This window comes from Capricornis sumatraensis, chromosome 10 (assembly GCF_032405125.1).
Source record: "Capricornis sumatraensis isolate serow.1 chromosome 10, serow.2, whole genome shotgun sequence".
Taxonomy (NCBI): Eukaryota; Metazoa; Chordata; class Mammalia; order Artiodactyla; family Bovidae; genus Capricornis; species Capricornis sumatraensis.
Window position 1 is genome coordinate 35,043,964 of NC_091078.1, and position 18,710 is coordinate 35,062,673.

The 18,710-nt window shown below is 41.2% G+C and overlaps 1 protein-coding gene and 1 pseudogene across 1 annotated transcript in view; one reads left to right on the forward strand and one right to left on the reverse strand.

Moving 5' to 3' along the window:
• RYR2 (ryanodine receptor 2) overlaps positions 1-11,308 on the reverse strand; it is a 578,200-nt gene extending 566,892 nt beyond the window's left edge. The window contains exons 1-2 of the mRNA XM_068983081.1: positions 11,279-11,308; positions 10,363-10,482 (exon numbers count right to left, since the gene is read on the reverse strand). Of these exons, the coding sequence (XP_068839182.1) occupies positions 10,363-10,482; positions 11,279-11,308 (150 nt within the window). The remainder of the gene's footprint in view (positions 1-10,362; positions 10,483-11,278) is intronic.
• On the forward strand, positions 6,217-8,289 carry LOC138087248 (kinesin-like protein KIF11 pseudogene; annotated as a pseudogene).
• Positions 11,309-18,710: the final 7,402 nt, after the last annotated feature.

Consider the following 18,710-nt stretch of genomic DNA (forward strand, 5'->3'; position numbering starts at 1 on the left):
TTGATGTGAGATCTATTGGTTGTCTCCCTGCCCTACTTTAACCTGGCCCTTCTCTATCCTTTGAGCCATCAATCTTGCTCCATCTGAACTGGATTGCCAACAATTTTCCCTCAGAGGAGGACTCAGTCCTTGGAAGAGCCTTACTGGTTAGTTTCACAAGTCTACAGGCCAAGATTGCTCTAGAAACATCCCTCCTTAGCACAATTCCTTTGCTTCTTTCTAGTTTTAGCTGCCAGTTTCAAGTAGCCCCCCATGATTTGTAGTTAATACTTGTTACCAGTTTCCAAAGATGGCAGAAATCATGTTGCCTTCCCTGTACTTCCTCGCTTCACTTACTGACACCAGATTTAGGATAACTTGTCACCTAGGTTTTCTCAGATATTATATTGTCTGTGGGTTTCATGTTTTGCCATCAGCATAGGTCTGTTTTTATGGAGAGATTCAAAAAGAGTAACAACTATGCCTCTTTAATAACTTCTATTTTCTCCATCAACTTTTAATAATAATAAGATGGGTATCTCTGAAAATCACTAAAATACAGAAACAAAAATGTATTTCATATAAAGAGTGCACAGTAAGTATCCATAATTGTGAATTACAAATAACCAATTAAACATATCAGATATGTATTTACATTTTTTGCAAGAAAATCTATGCTGGAATTATGAAACATTCTCTTTCAGGAAGAGATTAGCCTGAATAAGTATCCTAGGAGACTGAAACAGTCTTTTGAAAAAGTCAGTCTTGCATTTGATTAGAAGATTCTGTAGCTTAAGATATTTCTGGGATCATTTCCAGGAACACATACATAATTTACAGTGACTGACCACTCAATGCTAACAATAATTCTGTTCTCCCAACCTTTATAATAAATGCAGGAGAGCCAATTTGAGAGGTAAAAAAAAGGCAATCTCTCATTTTCTACCAATGAATGTCAAATTCAAATGCATCTGCATGAAACATATCAGTATCTAAGTTTGATAGTTTAAACATGAAATGAAATCTACAGCTTTGACTCTTTGTTATTATAGAAAATTAGAAGTGTATTTTATAAAAAGTATGTCCTAAGACTAGTGGTTCCCTTTCAAATTTAATAATCTATTAAATGTTATAACTCACTTACTTCTGCTTCGTACTAAGAAATAAGAACATAAATGATCTATACCCAGGGTCCTCAGAGAATTCAGAAGCTGCTCCATGTAGCTGGGAGTATACATACTTACAATTTCAGGGAGAGACGGTGCTGTGGATATTACACAGAATTAAGCCCAACTGACAATATAATAGCAACATAAACAAATTCTTTGAGAAAAACAGTCCAGAAGAGGGACTGCTGTAGATAGACTTTGAAGGACAAGCAGTATTTCACCAGCAGGAAAACTAAAGGAAGGATATACAATTTAGTGAGAACAAAGTAAAATGGAAGTATGAAAAAAGCAAAATACTGACATAGAAGGGAATTGTCAAGTAACCTGAGTAGGGGAAAGAACAGAGGATGTATGCTATAAGAAATATTAAAAAAAAAAAAAAGTTCAGATCAGTTTACTAGATTTCAATTGCTAGTCTATGCTTGATAAACAATTTCAGTATCTCATCCTAAACACAAATTTTCAGATAAACGAAAAAGAATAAGAGAGCACAACAAGAACAAAAAAATGGCTGGAATGGTCAGTGCACCATGTCATCAGTCACAACTAATAGCCAAGTAGCCCTTGATGTACATAACTGTGTAAGTTTTTGCTGAAGTATCAGTGATTACAGTATTATACTTGTTTCAGCTACACTAACAGAGTATATTTGGTGGCAGTGAGGAGATACCCCTCATCCAAGGTAAGGAGTAGCGGTTGCACTTTGCTGGAGCAGCTGTGAAGAGATACCCCACATCCAAGGTAAGAGAAACCCAAGTAAGATGGTAGGTGTTGCAAGAGGGCATCAGAGGGCAGACACACTGAAACCATAATCACAGAAAACTAGTCAGTCTAATCACACTAGGACCACAGCCTTGTCTAACTCAATGAAACTAAGCCATGCCCTGTGGGGCTACCCAAGATGGGCAGGTCATGGTGGAGAGGTCTGACACAATGTGGTCCACTGGAGAAGGGAATGGCAAACCACTTCAGTATTCTTGCCTTGAGAACCCCATGAACAGTATGAAAAAGCTAAATGATAGGATACTGAAAGAGGAACTCCCCAGCTTGGTAGGTGCCCAATATGCTACTGGAGATCACTGGAGAAATAACTCCAGAAAGAAAGAAGGGATGGAGCCAGAGCAAAAACGATACCCAGCTGTGGTTGTGACTGGTGATAGAAGCAAGGTCCGATGCTGTAAAGAGCAATATTGCATAGGAACCTGGAATGTTAGGTCCATGAATAAAGGCAATTTGGAAGTGGTCAAACAAGAGATGGCAGGAGTGAACGTTGACATTCTAGGAATCAGCAAACTAAAATGGACTGGAATGGGTGAATTTAACTCAGATGACCGTTATATCTACTACTGTGGGCAGGAATCCCTTAGAAGAAATGGAGTAGCCATCATGGTCAACAAAAGAGTCTGAAATGCAGTACTTTGATGCAATCTCAAAAACGACAGAATGATCTCTGTTCGTCTCCAAGGCAAACCAATCTATGCCCCAACCAGTAACGCTGAAGAAACTGAAGTTGAATAGTTCTATGAAGACCTACAAGACCTTTCGGAACTAACACCCAAAAAAGATGCCCTTTTCATTATAGGGGACTGGAATGCAAAAGTAGGAAGTCAAGAAACACCTGGAGTAACAGGCAAATTTGGCCTCGGAATACAGAATGAAGCAGGGCAAAGGTTAATACAGTTTTGCAAAGAGAACACACTGGTCATAGCAAACACCCTCTTCCAACAACACAAGAGAAGACTCTACACATGGACATCACCAGATGGTCAACACCAAAATCAGACTGATTATATTCTTTGCAGCCAAAGATGGAGAAGCTCTATACAGTCAGCAAAACAAGACTGGGAGCTGACTGTGGCTCAGATCATGAGCTCCTTATTGTCAAATTCAGACTCAAATTGAAGAAAGTAGGGAAAACCACTAGATCATTCAGGTATGACCTAAATCAAACCCCTTGTGATTATACAGTGGAAGTGAGAAATAGATTTAAGGAACTAGATCTGATAGATAGAGTGCCTGATGAAATATGGACGGAGGTTTGTGACATTGTACAGGAGACAGGGATCAAGACCATCCCCATGGAAAACAAATGCAAAAAAGCAAAATGGCTGTCTGGGGAGACCTTACAAATAGCTGTGAGTGAACTCCAGGAGTTGGTGATGGACAGGGAGGCCTGGCGTGCTGCGATTCATGGGGTCGCAAAGAGTCGGACACGACTGAGCGACTGAACTGAACAGCGTATATTAAATAGAATGTTCTGCTTATGTTCACTTCTAGGATTTTATGGCTTCAGGTCTAAGATTTAGCTCTTTTATCCATTTTGAATTTAGTTTGTATATGGTGTATGGAAACATTCTAATCTCATTCTTTTACAAGTAACTGTCCAGTAGTCCCAGCACCACGTATTGAAGAGACTGTTTTTAATCCATTGTATATTCTTATCTCATTTGTTGTAGACTACTTGACAGTAGGTGCCTGGCTTTATCTGTGGGCTCTCTATTCTATTCCATGATGCTACTGCTGCTGCTAAGTCGCTTTGGTCGTGTCTGACTCTGTGCGACCCCAGAGACAGCAGCCCACCAGGCTCCCCCGTCCCTGGGATTCTCCAGGCAAGAACACTGGAGTGGGCTGCCATTTACTTTTCCAATGCATGAAAGTAAAAAGTGAAAGTGAAGTCACTCAGTCATGTCCGACTGCTAGCGACCCCATGGACTGCAGCCTACCAGGCTCCTCCGTCCATGGGATTTGCCTGCCAAGAGTACTGGAGTGGATTGCCATTGCCTTCCCTGATTCTGTTCCGTAGATCTATGTGTTTCTTTTTATGCCAGTACCACGTTGTTTTGATTACTAAAGCTTTGTAGTCTAGTCTGAAGTCAGGAGCATAATACCGCCAGCTTTATTCTTTTTTCTCAAAACTGCTTTGGCAATTCAGGGCTCTTCGTGTTTCCATATACATTTTAGGATTATTTTTTCTAGCTCTGTGGTAAATGTCATGGGTATGTGACAGGGATTCAGTTTAGTTGCTCAGTCGTGTCCGACTCTTTGCGAATCCCATGGACTGCAGCACACCAGGCCTCCCTGTCTATCACCAACTCCCGGAGTTTAGTCAAACTCACGTCCATTGAGACAGTGATGCCATCCAACAATCTTATCCTCTGTCATTCCCTTCTCCTCCTACCTTCAATCTTTCCCAGCATCACGTGGCCAAAGTATTGAAGTTTCAGTTTCAGCATCAGTCCTTCCAATGAATATTTAGGACTGATTTCCTTTAGGATTGACTGGTTAGATCTCCTTTCAGTCCAAGGGACTCCCAAGAGTCTTCTCCAAAACCACAGTTCAAAACCATCAACTTCTTGGCACTCAGCTTTCTTTATACTCCAACTCTGACATCCATACATGCTGCTGCTGCTGTTGCTAAGTCGCTTCAGTCGTGTCCAACATGACTACTGGAAAAACCATAGCCTTGACTAGATGGACCTTTGTGGCCAAAGTAATGTCTCTGCTTTTTAATATGCTATCTAGGTTGGTCATAACTTTCCTTCCAAGGAGTAAGCGTCTTTTAATTTCATGGTTGCAGTCACCATCTGCAGTGATTTTGGAGCCCAAGAAAATAAAGTCTGTCACCGTTTCCACTGTTTCCCCATCTATTCGCCATGAAGTGACGGGACCAGATGCCATGTAGATTGCTTTAGGTAGAAGAGATATTTACCAATATTATTTCTTCCAATTTATGAATGAAATATATTTCTTTGTATCATCTTCAATTTCCTTCAACAAATTTTTATAGTTTTCATTGCAAAGGTCTTTTACCTCCTTAGTTTATTCCTGGGTATTTTATAAGTTTTGATGCAATTTTAGAAAGGATTGTTTCTATGTCTTCTGTTTCTGACATTTCATCATTAGCAAACAGTAAGCAGGGCTGGAGTGTTCACTGGGCTCAGGCTGTGGCATGCAATAGAGAAGGCGAGGGAAACCAAGCAGCCATCTCCACAGTCTTCAATCTGCCCTCTCCACCCTGCTTTAGGAGCAAGCTAGTGCAGGCCCACAGCTCACAAGCAAAATCCAGGCTTCCCATAGCCCTCTAGTGAGTCCCACCAGCTCTCCAACCAGCAAAAGAGCTCAAGTTCCCTGTGCCAAACCCCTGGGCACACCCAACATGTGGCTGGACCTGCTCACTCCCCAGGACAAATCTCCACCTGTATCATTTCTCTTTTCCTCTGAGTCCCCTTCCAAAGGCACAGGTCTCAACCTGATCACTTCTCTTCCCTTCATACAAGATTCCATGTGGATCTTCTTACACCCTTGGTTGTACAGAACCCTTTGAGCCAGTTTCTAGTTAGTTTTCAGTGAGAAATGTTCCACGTGTAAACGTATTTTTGATGTGCTTGTCGGGAGAGGTGAGCTCCACCTCCTTCTACTCCATCTTGATTGATCTCAACATTAAATGAATGCCTAGCCTATTTCAGTGCCTTGACTACTACATAACACACCTGCTAGAGAATCGGGAGAATTCATTTTTAGTACTGGAAATCAGCTCTTAAAGACCAAGGCAATGACAGCCAATATAGTGAAAAATCAAAACCTAGCTAACTGGCCTGCCTGGTTCTAGCCACTACAAAATACCAGCAACCACAGGGAAAGTACTAAATATTAAATTCTTGATATGCTTTCTAGAATAGAAGAATATTTTTCACAACTGGACATCTAGCACAGTAATTTTCACAAAGAGAATGCTCAATAAACATTTGTCAAATTAAAAATAAATCAAGGCAGGACTATAAAATGCATAATGTTATGTCACCCATCATTGTAATATTGGAAACATGACTTGGCACTAAATTATTTTAATAAATCATGTATAGACATTGTTCACAGAATAACCAAAGGGGTACTATGTCATTAAGAATCAGGGATTCAGGTTTCCTGGGCTTGGAACGGAGACTAGGTTTGTTGCTGGGGGGCTTGAGCTGGTGCGGTTCCTGGGCGATGGCAATTTCTGAGTGCACGCCAGTGCCCAGTAGGGGACTGGGGAGCCCGGGTCTGTGGCTGGCCTTCTTGGGGGGTGGTCATGGCGTCTCAGCCAAGTTCATCTGCGGGGGGGTGGGGGGGGCATCAGGTGGTGGTGAGATGCAGACCATTTAATTTGGCAGAGCAGAAAGCTAATGCCCATTCAGCAGTAGAATGTGATCATGTGTGGAAGGAAGTTAGTGTTCAAACTGGAGGACTGGAGGACAAAAGCTCAAGGAAAACGTACACTTTTGATATGGTTTTTGGAGCAAATACTAAATAAATTGATGTCTCCTGAAGTAGTGTTTGTCCAATTCTGGATGAAGTTATTATGGGCAATAATTGCACTATTTTTGCATATGGCCAAACCGGCACTGGAAAAACCTTTACAATGGAAGGTGAAAGTTCCCCTAATGAAGAGTATACTTGGGAACAGGATCCTTTGGCTGGTATAATTCCACATACTCTTCATCAGATTTTTGAGAAACTTACTGATAATGGTACTGAATTTTCAGCGAAAGTGTCGCTATTGGAAATCTATAATGAAGAGCTCTTTGATCTCCTTAATCCGTCTTCTGATGTTTCTGACAGACTGCAGATGTTTGATGGTCCCCGTAACAAGAGGGGAGTGATAATCAAAGGTTTAGAAGAAATTACAGTACACAACAAGGATCAAGCCTATCAAACTTTGGAGAAGGGGGCAGCAAAAAGGACAGCCACAGCAACTTTGATGAATGCCTACTCTAGTCGATCCCACTCAGTTTTCTGTGTTAAAATACATATGAAAGAAACTACCGTTGATGGAGAGGAGCTTGTTAAAACTGGAAAGTTGAACTTGGTTGATCTTGCAGGCAGTGAGAACATTGGCTGTTCTGGAGAAGTTGGCAAGAGAGCTCGGGAAGCTAGACGTATCAATCAGTCCCTGTCGACTCTGGGAAAGTCATTACTGCTCTTGTGGAAAGAACACCTCATGCTCCTTATCGAGAATCTAAACTGCCTAGAATCCTCCAGGACTCTCTTGGAGGATGTACACGAACATCTATCGTTGCAAGAGTTTCTCCTGCATCTCTCAACCTGGAGGAAACTCTCAGTCCATTGCAATATGCTCATCGAGCAAAGAACATACTCAATAAGCCTGAGGGTAACCAGAAACTCACCAAGAAAGTTCTGATTAAGGAATATACAGAAGAGATAAAGCGTCTGAAACAGGATCTTGCTGCAACTCGTGAAAAAAAATGGAGTGTACATTTCTGAAGAAAATTTTAGAGCTATGAGTAGAAAACTAACTGTTCAAGAGGAAGAAATTATAAAATTGGTTGACAAAATTGCTGCTGTTGAGGAAGAGCTAAATAGGGTTACAGAATTGTTTATGGATAGTAAAAATGAACTTATCCAGCGCAAATCTGACCTGCAAAGAAAGACACAGGAACTTGAAACCACTCAAAGACATTTGCAGGAAATGAAATTACAGCTTGTTGAAGAAGAATGAATCACCTCGGTGGCTTTAGAAACTACTGAGGAGAGACTTCATGATGCTGCCAACAGGCTGCTTAACACAGCGGAAGAAGCTACAAAAGATGTATTTGGTCTCCATTCTAAACTGGATCGTAAGAAGGCAGTTGATAAGCATATTGCAGAAGCTCAAGATGTTTTTGGCAAAAACTTGAATAGTCTGTTTAATAACATGGAAGAATTAATTAAGGATGGCAGCATGAAACAAAAGGCCACGCTAGAAGTTCACGAGACCTCGTTCGGTACCCTGCTGACTTCCAATGCCTCTGCATTAGACACTATTACTGCAGCGGCACTTGGATCTCTCACATCGATTCCGGAAAATGTGTCTACACTTGTTTCTCAGATGTCTACTATGATGTTGAAAGAACAGTCGTTAGCAGCAAAAAGTAAAACTGTACTTCAGGAAGTGATTAACACAGGAAGCTATGAAACAGGAAGGTCTGGTTCCTTCAGAAAATTGCAAACAAAATCCCTCTCCTTGGACTGCGCAGGAAGGAGCCCGGCAGCAAAGCCCAGGGCTCAGAACCCTGCAAGCTCCCCCTACCTGAGTCTTGCCACGACCTGGATGTTCCCCTTTTCGTCAGATGGCTGGATGGCATCACCAACTCAATGGACATGAGTTTGAGTGAACTCCGGGAATTGGTGATGGACAGGGAGGCCTGGCGTGCTGCGATTCATGGGGTCACAAAGAGTCGGACACGACTGAGCGACTGAACTGAACGGAAGATAGTGCTGTGGAAGCGCAGAAAACAGAGGTCCAAAGCAAGCCCCTTTCTCGGAGGAAGCATCCAGAATTGTCTTGAAGAATAATTAGGAAATGTTAAGGCTACCACAGGTACTAAATCGTGATGAAAAAGACAATGAATGTTACTTTAGGACTATGAATTTATCCTTTGAGTGATGAGAACTCATCCTCGCCAAATGATTCCAAGCAAGAAAGCAAGGTCAGATTTGCGTTTTCTGACCTCGGTCCTGCAGTAGCTGTTGCAGGCTCAATCTACGTGGCTCAGCATCCCAGAGGCCTCTCTAGGAGGTTGTGCAAACACCCAAGACCATCAGCCTATAACTCCCTGCAGGCGACGCTACCCGGCTCTTCTCATGCTCAGTAACTGCCTGCTTCCATAGGAGTAGTACTCTGGGCGTTTTGGCAGTGTTTACAGTTACTCAACCTGATTAGATGTGGGCCGCAGACCCAGGGAATAAAGAATCATGGGCCTGTGCTTTAAAAAAACATCAGAGATTCAAATCAAAAGACTGAGGTGTTAAGTGCGAAAATTTGCCATTATCAATGCTGCGGCATCAAGTCACAGGAATCGTCTGGTCTAATACCTGTCGTCTCTCAGCCATCCATGCCCTCAAGTGTACAGTGAATAGAACAGCAATAACTATGCATAACATACTCTTATTGTGACAATCAGATGTGATCATGCATGTCAAATGACTCTGTAATCTAAAAAGAGCTACCCAAAGATTAATAAACTGTTTTCTGATTGACTGCCTGCCTGCAGAGATATCTGCCTTTCCTCTCTTTCCTTTATTCTATACACTCTAATCTATCAGCACACCCTCTAAATCCTCTAAGCATATTCCCCAACCCCTCACTAAGTTTCCTCACCATCATTGCTTCTTATCAGCAGACCCAGCAGTTGCCCTGCAAACTTCTGGAGGCACCTTCCACTGCTCTCCACGCTTTTAATCTTAATCTTTCCACATTCTCTAATCCAGTGGTCCCCAACCTTTTTGGCACCTGGGACCAGTCTCACGGAAGACAATTTTTCCACCAACGAAGGGGCAGGGATGGTTCAGGTGGTAATGCAGGCAATGGAGAGGGGTAGATGAAGCTTAGCTATCTCACCCACCACTCACCTCTTGCGGTGAGGCCCAGTTTCCTAAGAGGCCACAGACTGGTCGGCAGACCAGAAGTTGGTGACCCCTGCTCGAATCCACAAAAAAGTCAAATCAATCTTTAAATATTACATAGAATTGCACTGTTCACCTGATCCAATGGCCTCCTTTCTTACTAGGAAAGAGTATCAACTATGGGGTTGGCCAATAAGTTTGCCTGGGTTTTCCCATAAGATGGGAAGATAAAAACCCAAACCTTTTGGTCAATCCAATACTATCAAGGGCTGGTAGGCCCTTCACCTCCCCTAACTAGTGGCCCCATTCATGGTACCAGAGCTGCAGTGCCTATTGGTCCTTCCTTCAAGAGACTGTAAGCACATTCCTAATGAGGGGCCCTTGCATTGCCTGGTCCCTCTTTCCAGAATGGTCAGGAACTTACTGCTTCTCCCTTTCTCACTTCATTCAGCTCAAACGTCCCTGTCTCAGAATGGCCTTCCCTCCATATTCTTTGCAAAAGGGAGAGTCCTTACCTCAGCACTCTCCACCTTGTCACTCTGCTTTTCTTCAGAGCCCTTACTGGTTCTGAAATTATTAACATGTTTACTTATCCCTTGGGATATAAATAGCATGGGAGCAAAAAGACTCTGTCTGTTCCTGCTAACAACTGCATCTGAGTTATTTACATGGATTAGGGGCTCAATTGAAATGGGCTTAATGGATAGTGAAAAGACTGTTCAATTTCCTTTAGTTGATGTGTTCCGCAGAAAACAGAAGTGTGCCCATAAATAACTTCAACACCACTAGTAAAACCTGAATGTTTGAATGGCCTGAAAAGGCTTTATCTCACCTTGGAATTCGAAGTGGACTCCAAGAAGCAAAGTCTGTTGCCAAATCCTTCTGCCGCCAAACAGAGTTTCTGTTGTTCTTTGTGGATGGTTGCGGTACACTGTAGGACCACTTCATCATCCTGCAAAAGGGAGAAAAAGAGGAAAACAGTGAAATTTGGCATGACTCAGCCTAAATCATATCTCGAAGACTGTTATTTTAGTGCATTTTAAAAATCAGAGCAAGATGAATCTAAGAACTGTCCTTCCCAAATCCACACAAACAAGTCCTAGAGCATTTTTATTTACCAAAAAAAGATAACTGGGTGGCAGGAGTTGGAAAAAGTCACTACCATTGAAGAAAATTAACAGCTTTTTGCAATTGACAGAGGCAATCTGAATAGAAAATGGTAAAATACAGGATTTCTATGCTAGAGTTCTTACACACCGCTTTAAATCATCAAAATTATCAAGAAATGGTCTGACATATTCCTTGGACATCAAGTATCATCAAAAACAGAACAGAGCCTACTAGCAGGCTCACACTGTTCCAAAACTGACTCAGGAAAACAGGTCAATAACAGAGCTTCTAGGTTCAAATCAACCCAAAAAATCATCTTAGTTCATCTGTGGCAACTTGATCAAGTGCCAGTTCATCAACTGGCAACTCGATCATCTGTGAAATAATCCTGGATTGCTTAAAAATGTACAGAGAGGTGATTTGTTAGTTCAGTCCTCTGAGATCCAACACTTGGTTTCCAATCAATTAAGTTCACAGAATTAGAGGGAAAACTGTACAAGGGAAGGATGATCCACAGGATGACTCAGTACAGGCATTATGAGCACAGCAAGAAGCATGGGCTTTTGAATTTGCAGTAGCTGGGTTCCTATTCCAGTTCTGCCATCGACAAAGTGAGGAGAGAAGTGAGATAAACTTACACAGTGACTGACATACAAAAGGCCCGACATCAACAAGAAATGGGAGATGGCATCACCATTTTTAAACAAAATATCTCAATTTAACAGGTTCTAAGTGATAAATACCTAAAAAGTCTAACCATTTATACGGTGATATTTCAATCTCAAAGAAACAGTATACCTAACAGGGAAACAAAAACAAACAAATATACTCATCAACCCTTTTAATTAGAATCAAGGTGAAAAGGGAATATGAGTACACGCTTGAAGACCCATGGTAGAATGGTAGAGAAGAGGCAATGTGACAAATATTTAAAAGCAGAAAACAAGCACTTTTGGTTAACCTCAGGAAAATGCTATATCCATTGGGAAAGTACAGCTCTAATTTAAAAACCTTTATCAATGCCATGTACTTGCTTTATTTCCTGCGTGGTAGCAGCAGTACCTAATAGTTGGCTTATAGCATCGGTCATAGCCAAGTCCAATCTCTTAATAATTACCTTCCAACTATCCCCCCAGTGCTCATTAATTTCCAGTGAGCATTCAATTGTTGCATTTCAAAAGTCAATTGCTTTAAAAAAAAAAAAGCCTTATTTTCATATAATGAGGACATCTGAAGATTACTTCATGTTCAGCATAGCTATAATAAAAAATAATGAAGTATCTTTGTTGCTTATATAATCTGCAAGATCAAAGATACATTGTGTTTGCCAAATAGATGGTGTTAATAACAAAGTGCTGAATTGTGCTGATGTGTTCAATGCCTTCCCAAATCCCCAATGTCTTTGCTATCTTGTCTTACTGCCTCTGTGGAGTGAACTCCAGCGTGGAAACTACACTCTTGGGTAAGACAGACTTCTTTGGATACTAGAGGTGATCTAAATACCAGTTAGGGGTCTTCCCTGGTGGTCCAGTGGTTAAGTATCCACCTTCCAATGCAGGGGATACAGGTTTGATCCCTGGTGGGAGAACTAAGATCCCACATGTCACAGGCAACTAAGCCTCTGTGCTACAAATTGAGAAGCCCGGGCACTGCAAGAAGGAAAGCCTGTGAGCCTCAACAAAGAGCCCACGCAGTCAGAAATCTTTAATAAATACCCCTTAGTAAGTAATTACTGCAGTGGACTAACTAAAGACATTTTAGGAATGAGAGTAAGAAAATACAACAAGGTACAGGGCAGGTAAGAATGAACAGTGCTACCCAGTAAGCTCCAAAAGAAGAGAAGGCACATCACATTTACCAAAAATACAGCATATACCAGTTCTGGCATTAATTTAATCCTCCCAATATTCCACCAATATACTGATCATTCATACAAACAGTTGAGGAAAATGAGGCTCAAAGTAACCTGTCACTCACAAAGGGCTGATCATACTTATTTCCAAGAATTGGTGATGAAACCTAATTTATCTGAAAGTCCTCAGCCGCACATTGGTTCTAAAGGCTCAAGTGACTTTTACTACTGCTGGTATCTAAAGATGTATTTCTCTCTTTAACATGCATCCTCTCACTCATGGGTCTTGGATAGATTCTGCACTTCTAACAAGTGCTCAAGTATGAGGGAGATTCAGAATGGATCCCAGAAAGGACACTGATCCCAGAAAAGATGTGATAAGCCTTTTATAGGAGTTTAGAGGCAATCAGTAACAGTCGAATGTTAAAATACATCTTGGATTTTGGACAGAACTAGAAATGAGCACATGTAGAGATGCTCATTAGTATGTGGTACAAACCAGCTTATATAAGGGAAAGGAGCAAAGTACTGAACTACTCCATCAAACCAGTAAAACCAGCTCACTATGCAGTTTCCTTCCGATTTAGTACCTCGACATTGTGTGATGAAGCGCCTAGTCATGAAATAACATTGAATTCAGGGAGCTCCACCACCCCACCAACAAAACAGTCTGTGGCTACAACTTTCAACCATGATACCACCCTGATGGATAGAACCCAGCTTGACACACACAGTAAGATTTTCTCCAGTTTATCTGGGAGCTGTTTCTATTTTAATTCCTGTAAGCAAAGGGTTCCTTTTTGACAAAAAGTAAAATATACTGAGCATTGATGGACCAAAGACCAATTCACAAACACCTTCAAAGTCCCTTTAATTAACCCATCATTCATCTCAATGCACGGTTTTTCTCCAGAACCACTGAGGTCTGAGAGCCTACTGACTATACATTTGAAAAGTTCTGACAAGTAGCTGTATTTTTAATTATTATAACCAATGTACAACAAATAAATCTGGCTATGGTTGACACATACATATGTGTATATGATATTGGTATACACACTCACACACGAAATCTATCCAAAAAGAAAGATTAAACAGTGCCTGATACTGATCGGATTCAGACAGTTAACACTGCTCAGGTAACAGACAATAAGGATAAATGAAAATATGATTTTGGGGGTCATAAAGCATCTTCTAACTCAGTCTTTGCTACCCAGGCCTTGGGGCCCAGACTGCTAACTTAACTATCATTTCTTGTGTCCTTATTTTGGTTGCATGTGCCACTGGTGTGCCTCAACCTGTAAAAACTAAAATCACCCTTCAATACTCACCACCTTTTGGTATACTTTGTTTTTTGAGTCCCTAGCACCTAGGGCAACAGATTTTGATTCAACTCACAGGAAATCACATTGCAGGAAAAAATTCTACAAAAATGAATTGTTCTTCTGTTTTATTATTTCACTTTTTTAAATTTCAAAGTCTGTTAACTCCTCAACCATGAATGACGAGCCTTAGAAGATACTAATATCTTGCTGTTTCCAGAAATACTTGAACCTACACCAATCCCAAAACAAACATGAAGAAACAAAATCACTACTCTTGTTTTATAAGGTTCTGAATAATGAATTGTGAATAAAGAAATCTTTTAGCAGAAACGTCATGAACAATTAGATAAATAGCAGGGCTTAAGTAAGAGAGACATCCAGCACATAGGCACCAAGTCCTATGACATCTGCACCACTGATATCTTTCGACTCCATTACTCTCTCACCACCTTAGCTACAGTCAGACCTTACTCAGACATCTTCAAAATCTTCAGAACAGCTTTCCACACTGCAAACTCCCTTACAACAGTGCTTCACCTTGAAGTCTCATCATCAGTCCAACCATACTATTGCCTGGCTTACAACCTTTTACTTGCTTCTCACTGGTCTAAGGAAAAAGACCAAAACCAACCTCTAGCCTAAAAGGCTTTGCACTGCATGGTCTATGCAAGCCCAACATTTCTTCCTACCGACCTACCTTCATTCCTATGTTCCTACATGATCCTTGTCATTAAACCCATTCTTGACCCTCTAGCTAATACAATCATCTTTCAAATATCAATTCAAACATCTCCTCCAGAGGGTAGCCTTCCCTTCCTTCAGTTTCCTTGATTGTTACTACGCATTCATTTATGTAATTATGAGAGTATACAGTGTCTAACACTGTGCCTGGCAAATATATACAATAAGTGATTATTTATCATAATCCACTTTACGATTACTCAGAAACATGAACTGCCATGCTAACAACTGGAGTTGCTTTCTAAAATTGCCAAGGTAAGAGACTATTTAATTTCCCAAATTAAGGTGAGCATTATACGATCCCATTAAATGATTTCATAGTTACATGTGCGAGGAAATAGGGCATCATTGAGGAAAATCACTGATCCTATCACATTCATGAGAAATTTCAAGGTATCACAAGTATACATTGGATCACTGAAAAAAAGCAACTGAGTCCTTCATTTCCCCCCTATTTCCACATAAACACCATAAAAAATAGACTACAACTCTTTCCATATACAATCTAAGCTATCTAAGTATACTGTACTCTTGAAAAGTCAAAAAATGCTCTTACTAACTCTGGTCATTAAAAAGTCCCTCATCACACCAAGTACTTCCCTTAGGCTCTGATTAGGCTTATCTTTCAAAATGCCTATCCAGGTTTAAACCTTCCATAACTGATCCTCTCCTTTAGTTACATCCTGATAATTTTGCCACGGTTAGCTCTAACTCAAAAAGTTCACCATCGGTATTGGATCCAATGCTATCTGTCAAGCAGGTCAGATTAAACTCCATGAAAACCAGGTATCCAATGAAAATAAACAGCTTAGTTAAAACCTGAGGGAAACATAACACCATTCAATTTATACCACTGCACATAGTAAATACTTCATAAATACATGTTGGATTGAATTCCTTATGTTAAATGCTCCTGTATTTTTCCTGTGATCTTTCTTACAGCTCTTAAGCGTAGAGATCAATTATTTACAGGGGGAAGCCAGCACTACAATACTGCATTCCAGGCAATTTTACAGTGAGTAAATAAGACATGATTTCTACAACAAATGCTGCCAAGTCTGCTGGAATGGTACAAGATGGAAAATAATTATCAAATACCACCACCAACAGCTTCTTTCAAACATTCATAACTGAAATATTTTCTGAGGACATAATGTATGCTAGGAAATGTTCTAAGCCCTTGAGAAAATTTAGTAAATAAATCAAAGAACTCTGAACTTATTAGGCTTACCTCCTGACAGGGAAGAGAGACAATAAACAAAAAGACAATAAGTTCACAAATTATGTTAAAGGTGAAAAGTCTGTGGGAAAAAATGGAACAGGATAAGCGGATCGCACAGAGTCGGACACGACTGAAGCGACTTAGCAGCAGCAGCTGCAGCAAGGGGATCGTAGTGACGTTGCAGTGAGGGTGATTAAAATTGTGAATAAAGTTATTAGGCTTCACTTGGGCAAAGACTTGAAGCAGGGAAGAGGAATCAGTCAGATGAATACTTGCAGAACGGGCATTCCAGGCAGAAGGAAGGCCTATGAAAGTCTCTCAGGCAGAAGAGTACTTGGCGCATCCAAGAAACGGGGCTGATGTCACTACAGATGGATTGGAGTAAGCCAGCAGGAGGATGGTGGGAGATGAGGGTCCAGATCAATACAAACCCTGAGCCCAGTGTAAAGCTTCTGGCTTTTTCTGAGGGACTGGGGAGCCTGTGCCATGTACTAAATGCAACCTACAGGGAGGCAAGGAAGAAGCAGGGTGACCTCACAGAACACTGCAACCATTCAGCAGACATGAAGGTGACTCAGACCACAGTGGGAACAGTGGAGGCAGAGACAAATGATCAAATCCTGGATATGCTTTGCACTTATCTAGGGCGTATTATGTTCCAGAACCTGTGATAAGCAGTCACAAGTTCATTTCTGTTGTTCCATCATCATGTCTACATCTTCTAGCCTACTGCCAAATAAAATGTTAACCGTACTATTTTATTTTCTTACGGCAAATATGTCGATAGCAGAACAAATGAGCTAAAAGAATCCAAAGAAAACCAGTCCATATCTGTGGTCTCACACTGAGTCTACATTTAAAAAAATGCAGGCAGTCCTCAGTTTGCACATTAGTACAGGACTCTAAAAATGACCATGCAAAGCAATATCTGGGAGAATTACTTATGAATTGTTCCTTGATCTTTAAAATTTTTCATTCAAACATTAAAACTCTCCCTAGTGTCAGTTATGAAAGTACAGAAAATAAAATAGCAAAACTAATACTGGTTTCAGTTCAGTTCTGTCGCTCAGTCGTGTCTGACTCTTTGCGACCCCATGAATCGCAGCACACCAGGCCTCCCTGTCCATCACCAACTCCCAGAGTTCACTCAGACTCACGTCCATCGAGTCCGTGCTGCCATCCAGCCATCTCATCCTCTGTCGTCCCCTTCTCCTCCTGCCCCCAATCCCTCCCAGCATCAGGGTCTTTTCCAATGAGTCAACTCTTCACATGAGGTGGCCAAAGTATCGGAGTTTCAGCTTTAGCATCATTCCTTCCAAAGAAATCCCAGGGCTGATCTCCTTCTGAATGGACTGGTTGGATCTCCGTGCAGTCCAAGGGACTCTCAAGAGTCTTCTCCAACACCACAGTTCAAAAGCATCAATTCTTCTGTGCTCAGCTTTCTTCACAGTCCAACTCTCACATCCATACATGACCACAGGAAAAACCATAGCCTTGACTAGACAGACCTTTGTTGGCAAAGTAATGTCTCTGCTTTTCAATATGCTATCTAGGTTGGTCATAACTTTCCTTCCAAGGAGTAAGCGTCTTTTAATTTCATGGCTGCAGTCACCATCTGCAGTGATTTTGGAGCCCCCCAAAATAAAGTCTGACACTGTTTCCACTGTTTCTTCATCTATTTCCCATGGAGTGATGGGACCAGATGCCATGATCTTAGTTGTCTGAATGTTGAGCTTCAAGCCAACTTTTTCACTCTCCTCTTTCACTTTCATCAAGAGGCTTTTTAGTTCCTCTTCACTTTCTGCCCCAAGGGTGGTGTCATCTGCATAATACTGGTTTAGCATGCTATAGCTGACTACATTAGACATATGGAGAATGGAAAGTGTTTTATTTCTTCAGAAAACACTTATTAAGAGTAGTCTGAACAGTGCTTGCTTTATCCTTCTCATGCTAACTTTCCCTCGGGAATGCACATTTATTCAAATGTCATGGCCAATGGTCATGATCCCACATTTTCCAGCATTTTCAATGTGACAAAGCATCACAGGGTTCTTTAATGTGAACGCCTTGTCACTGTCACCTCCTCGGGGACATCCTCGTCCTTTCGTCACATCTGCTTCCCTCACTGTGTCAGGGAACGCACCTTCACGCCGTTCTCTGGCTGGATGGCTGTATTTTCTCAAGCAGCTACAGTGGCCACACTCCTGCATCCAGAGGTTGCCTCTACAGCTCTATGTTCAATCAGAATTTCATTTTCGCCACCTTTTGTTTCACTACCAGAGCTTCATCTTTGTTAGGCAATCCCCATGCATCCATTTGTGTAAAATGTCCTGTGCCGTGATCACAGGCAGACAAGGAGGGAATACAACAACACGCTTGCTGTCTGTGTGTGAAACAAAGAACAGACAGGCAGTGACTGATCACCACAGCCTCTGAGAGAAGCGCTGTGACTGGCCGTGGATCACAATAGGCATCTGGTATCTAGAAGGAACTCACAAACTCAAGAGCCAGCAATGGAGTCTGTACTTCATGAAATGACTCTTACTGAATAAATGATGGTACATGAATGAGCCATTAAGTTGGGGTATCTGTGCTATTTAGTTCAATGATGTTAATGGCAAGTTGTACACATCACAACCATGCCAGGTGCAGGCCACCTATGTTTATTGAGAACCTGCTAAAGACAAAGCAATTGGAACATAATATATTTCGAATGTAGAAGTTGGAAAAAAACTGCTGACAATTTATATGAAAGACAAAAAACGGAAAGCTTTGTTTAATAAATTGTGCAATTGTGCAACTGGAAAAAATACAACTGTCACACTGGAGAGAAACCCTGTAAATGGAGTAAATTTGAAAGAACCTTTAGAAACAGCTCTAACTTTTATAGCCACTGAAAAACTCACAAAAGACACTCTATGAATGTGTTC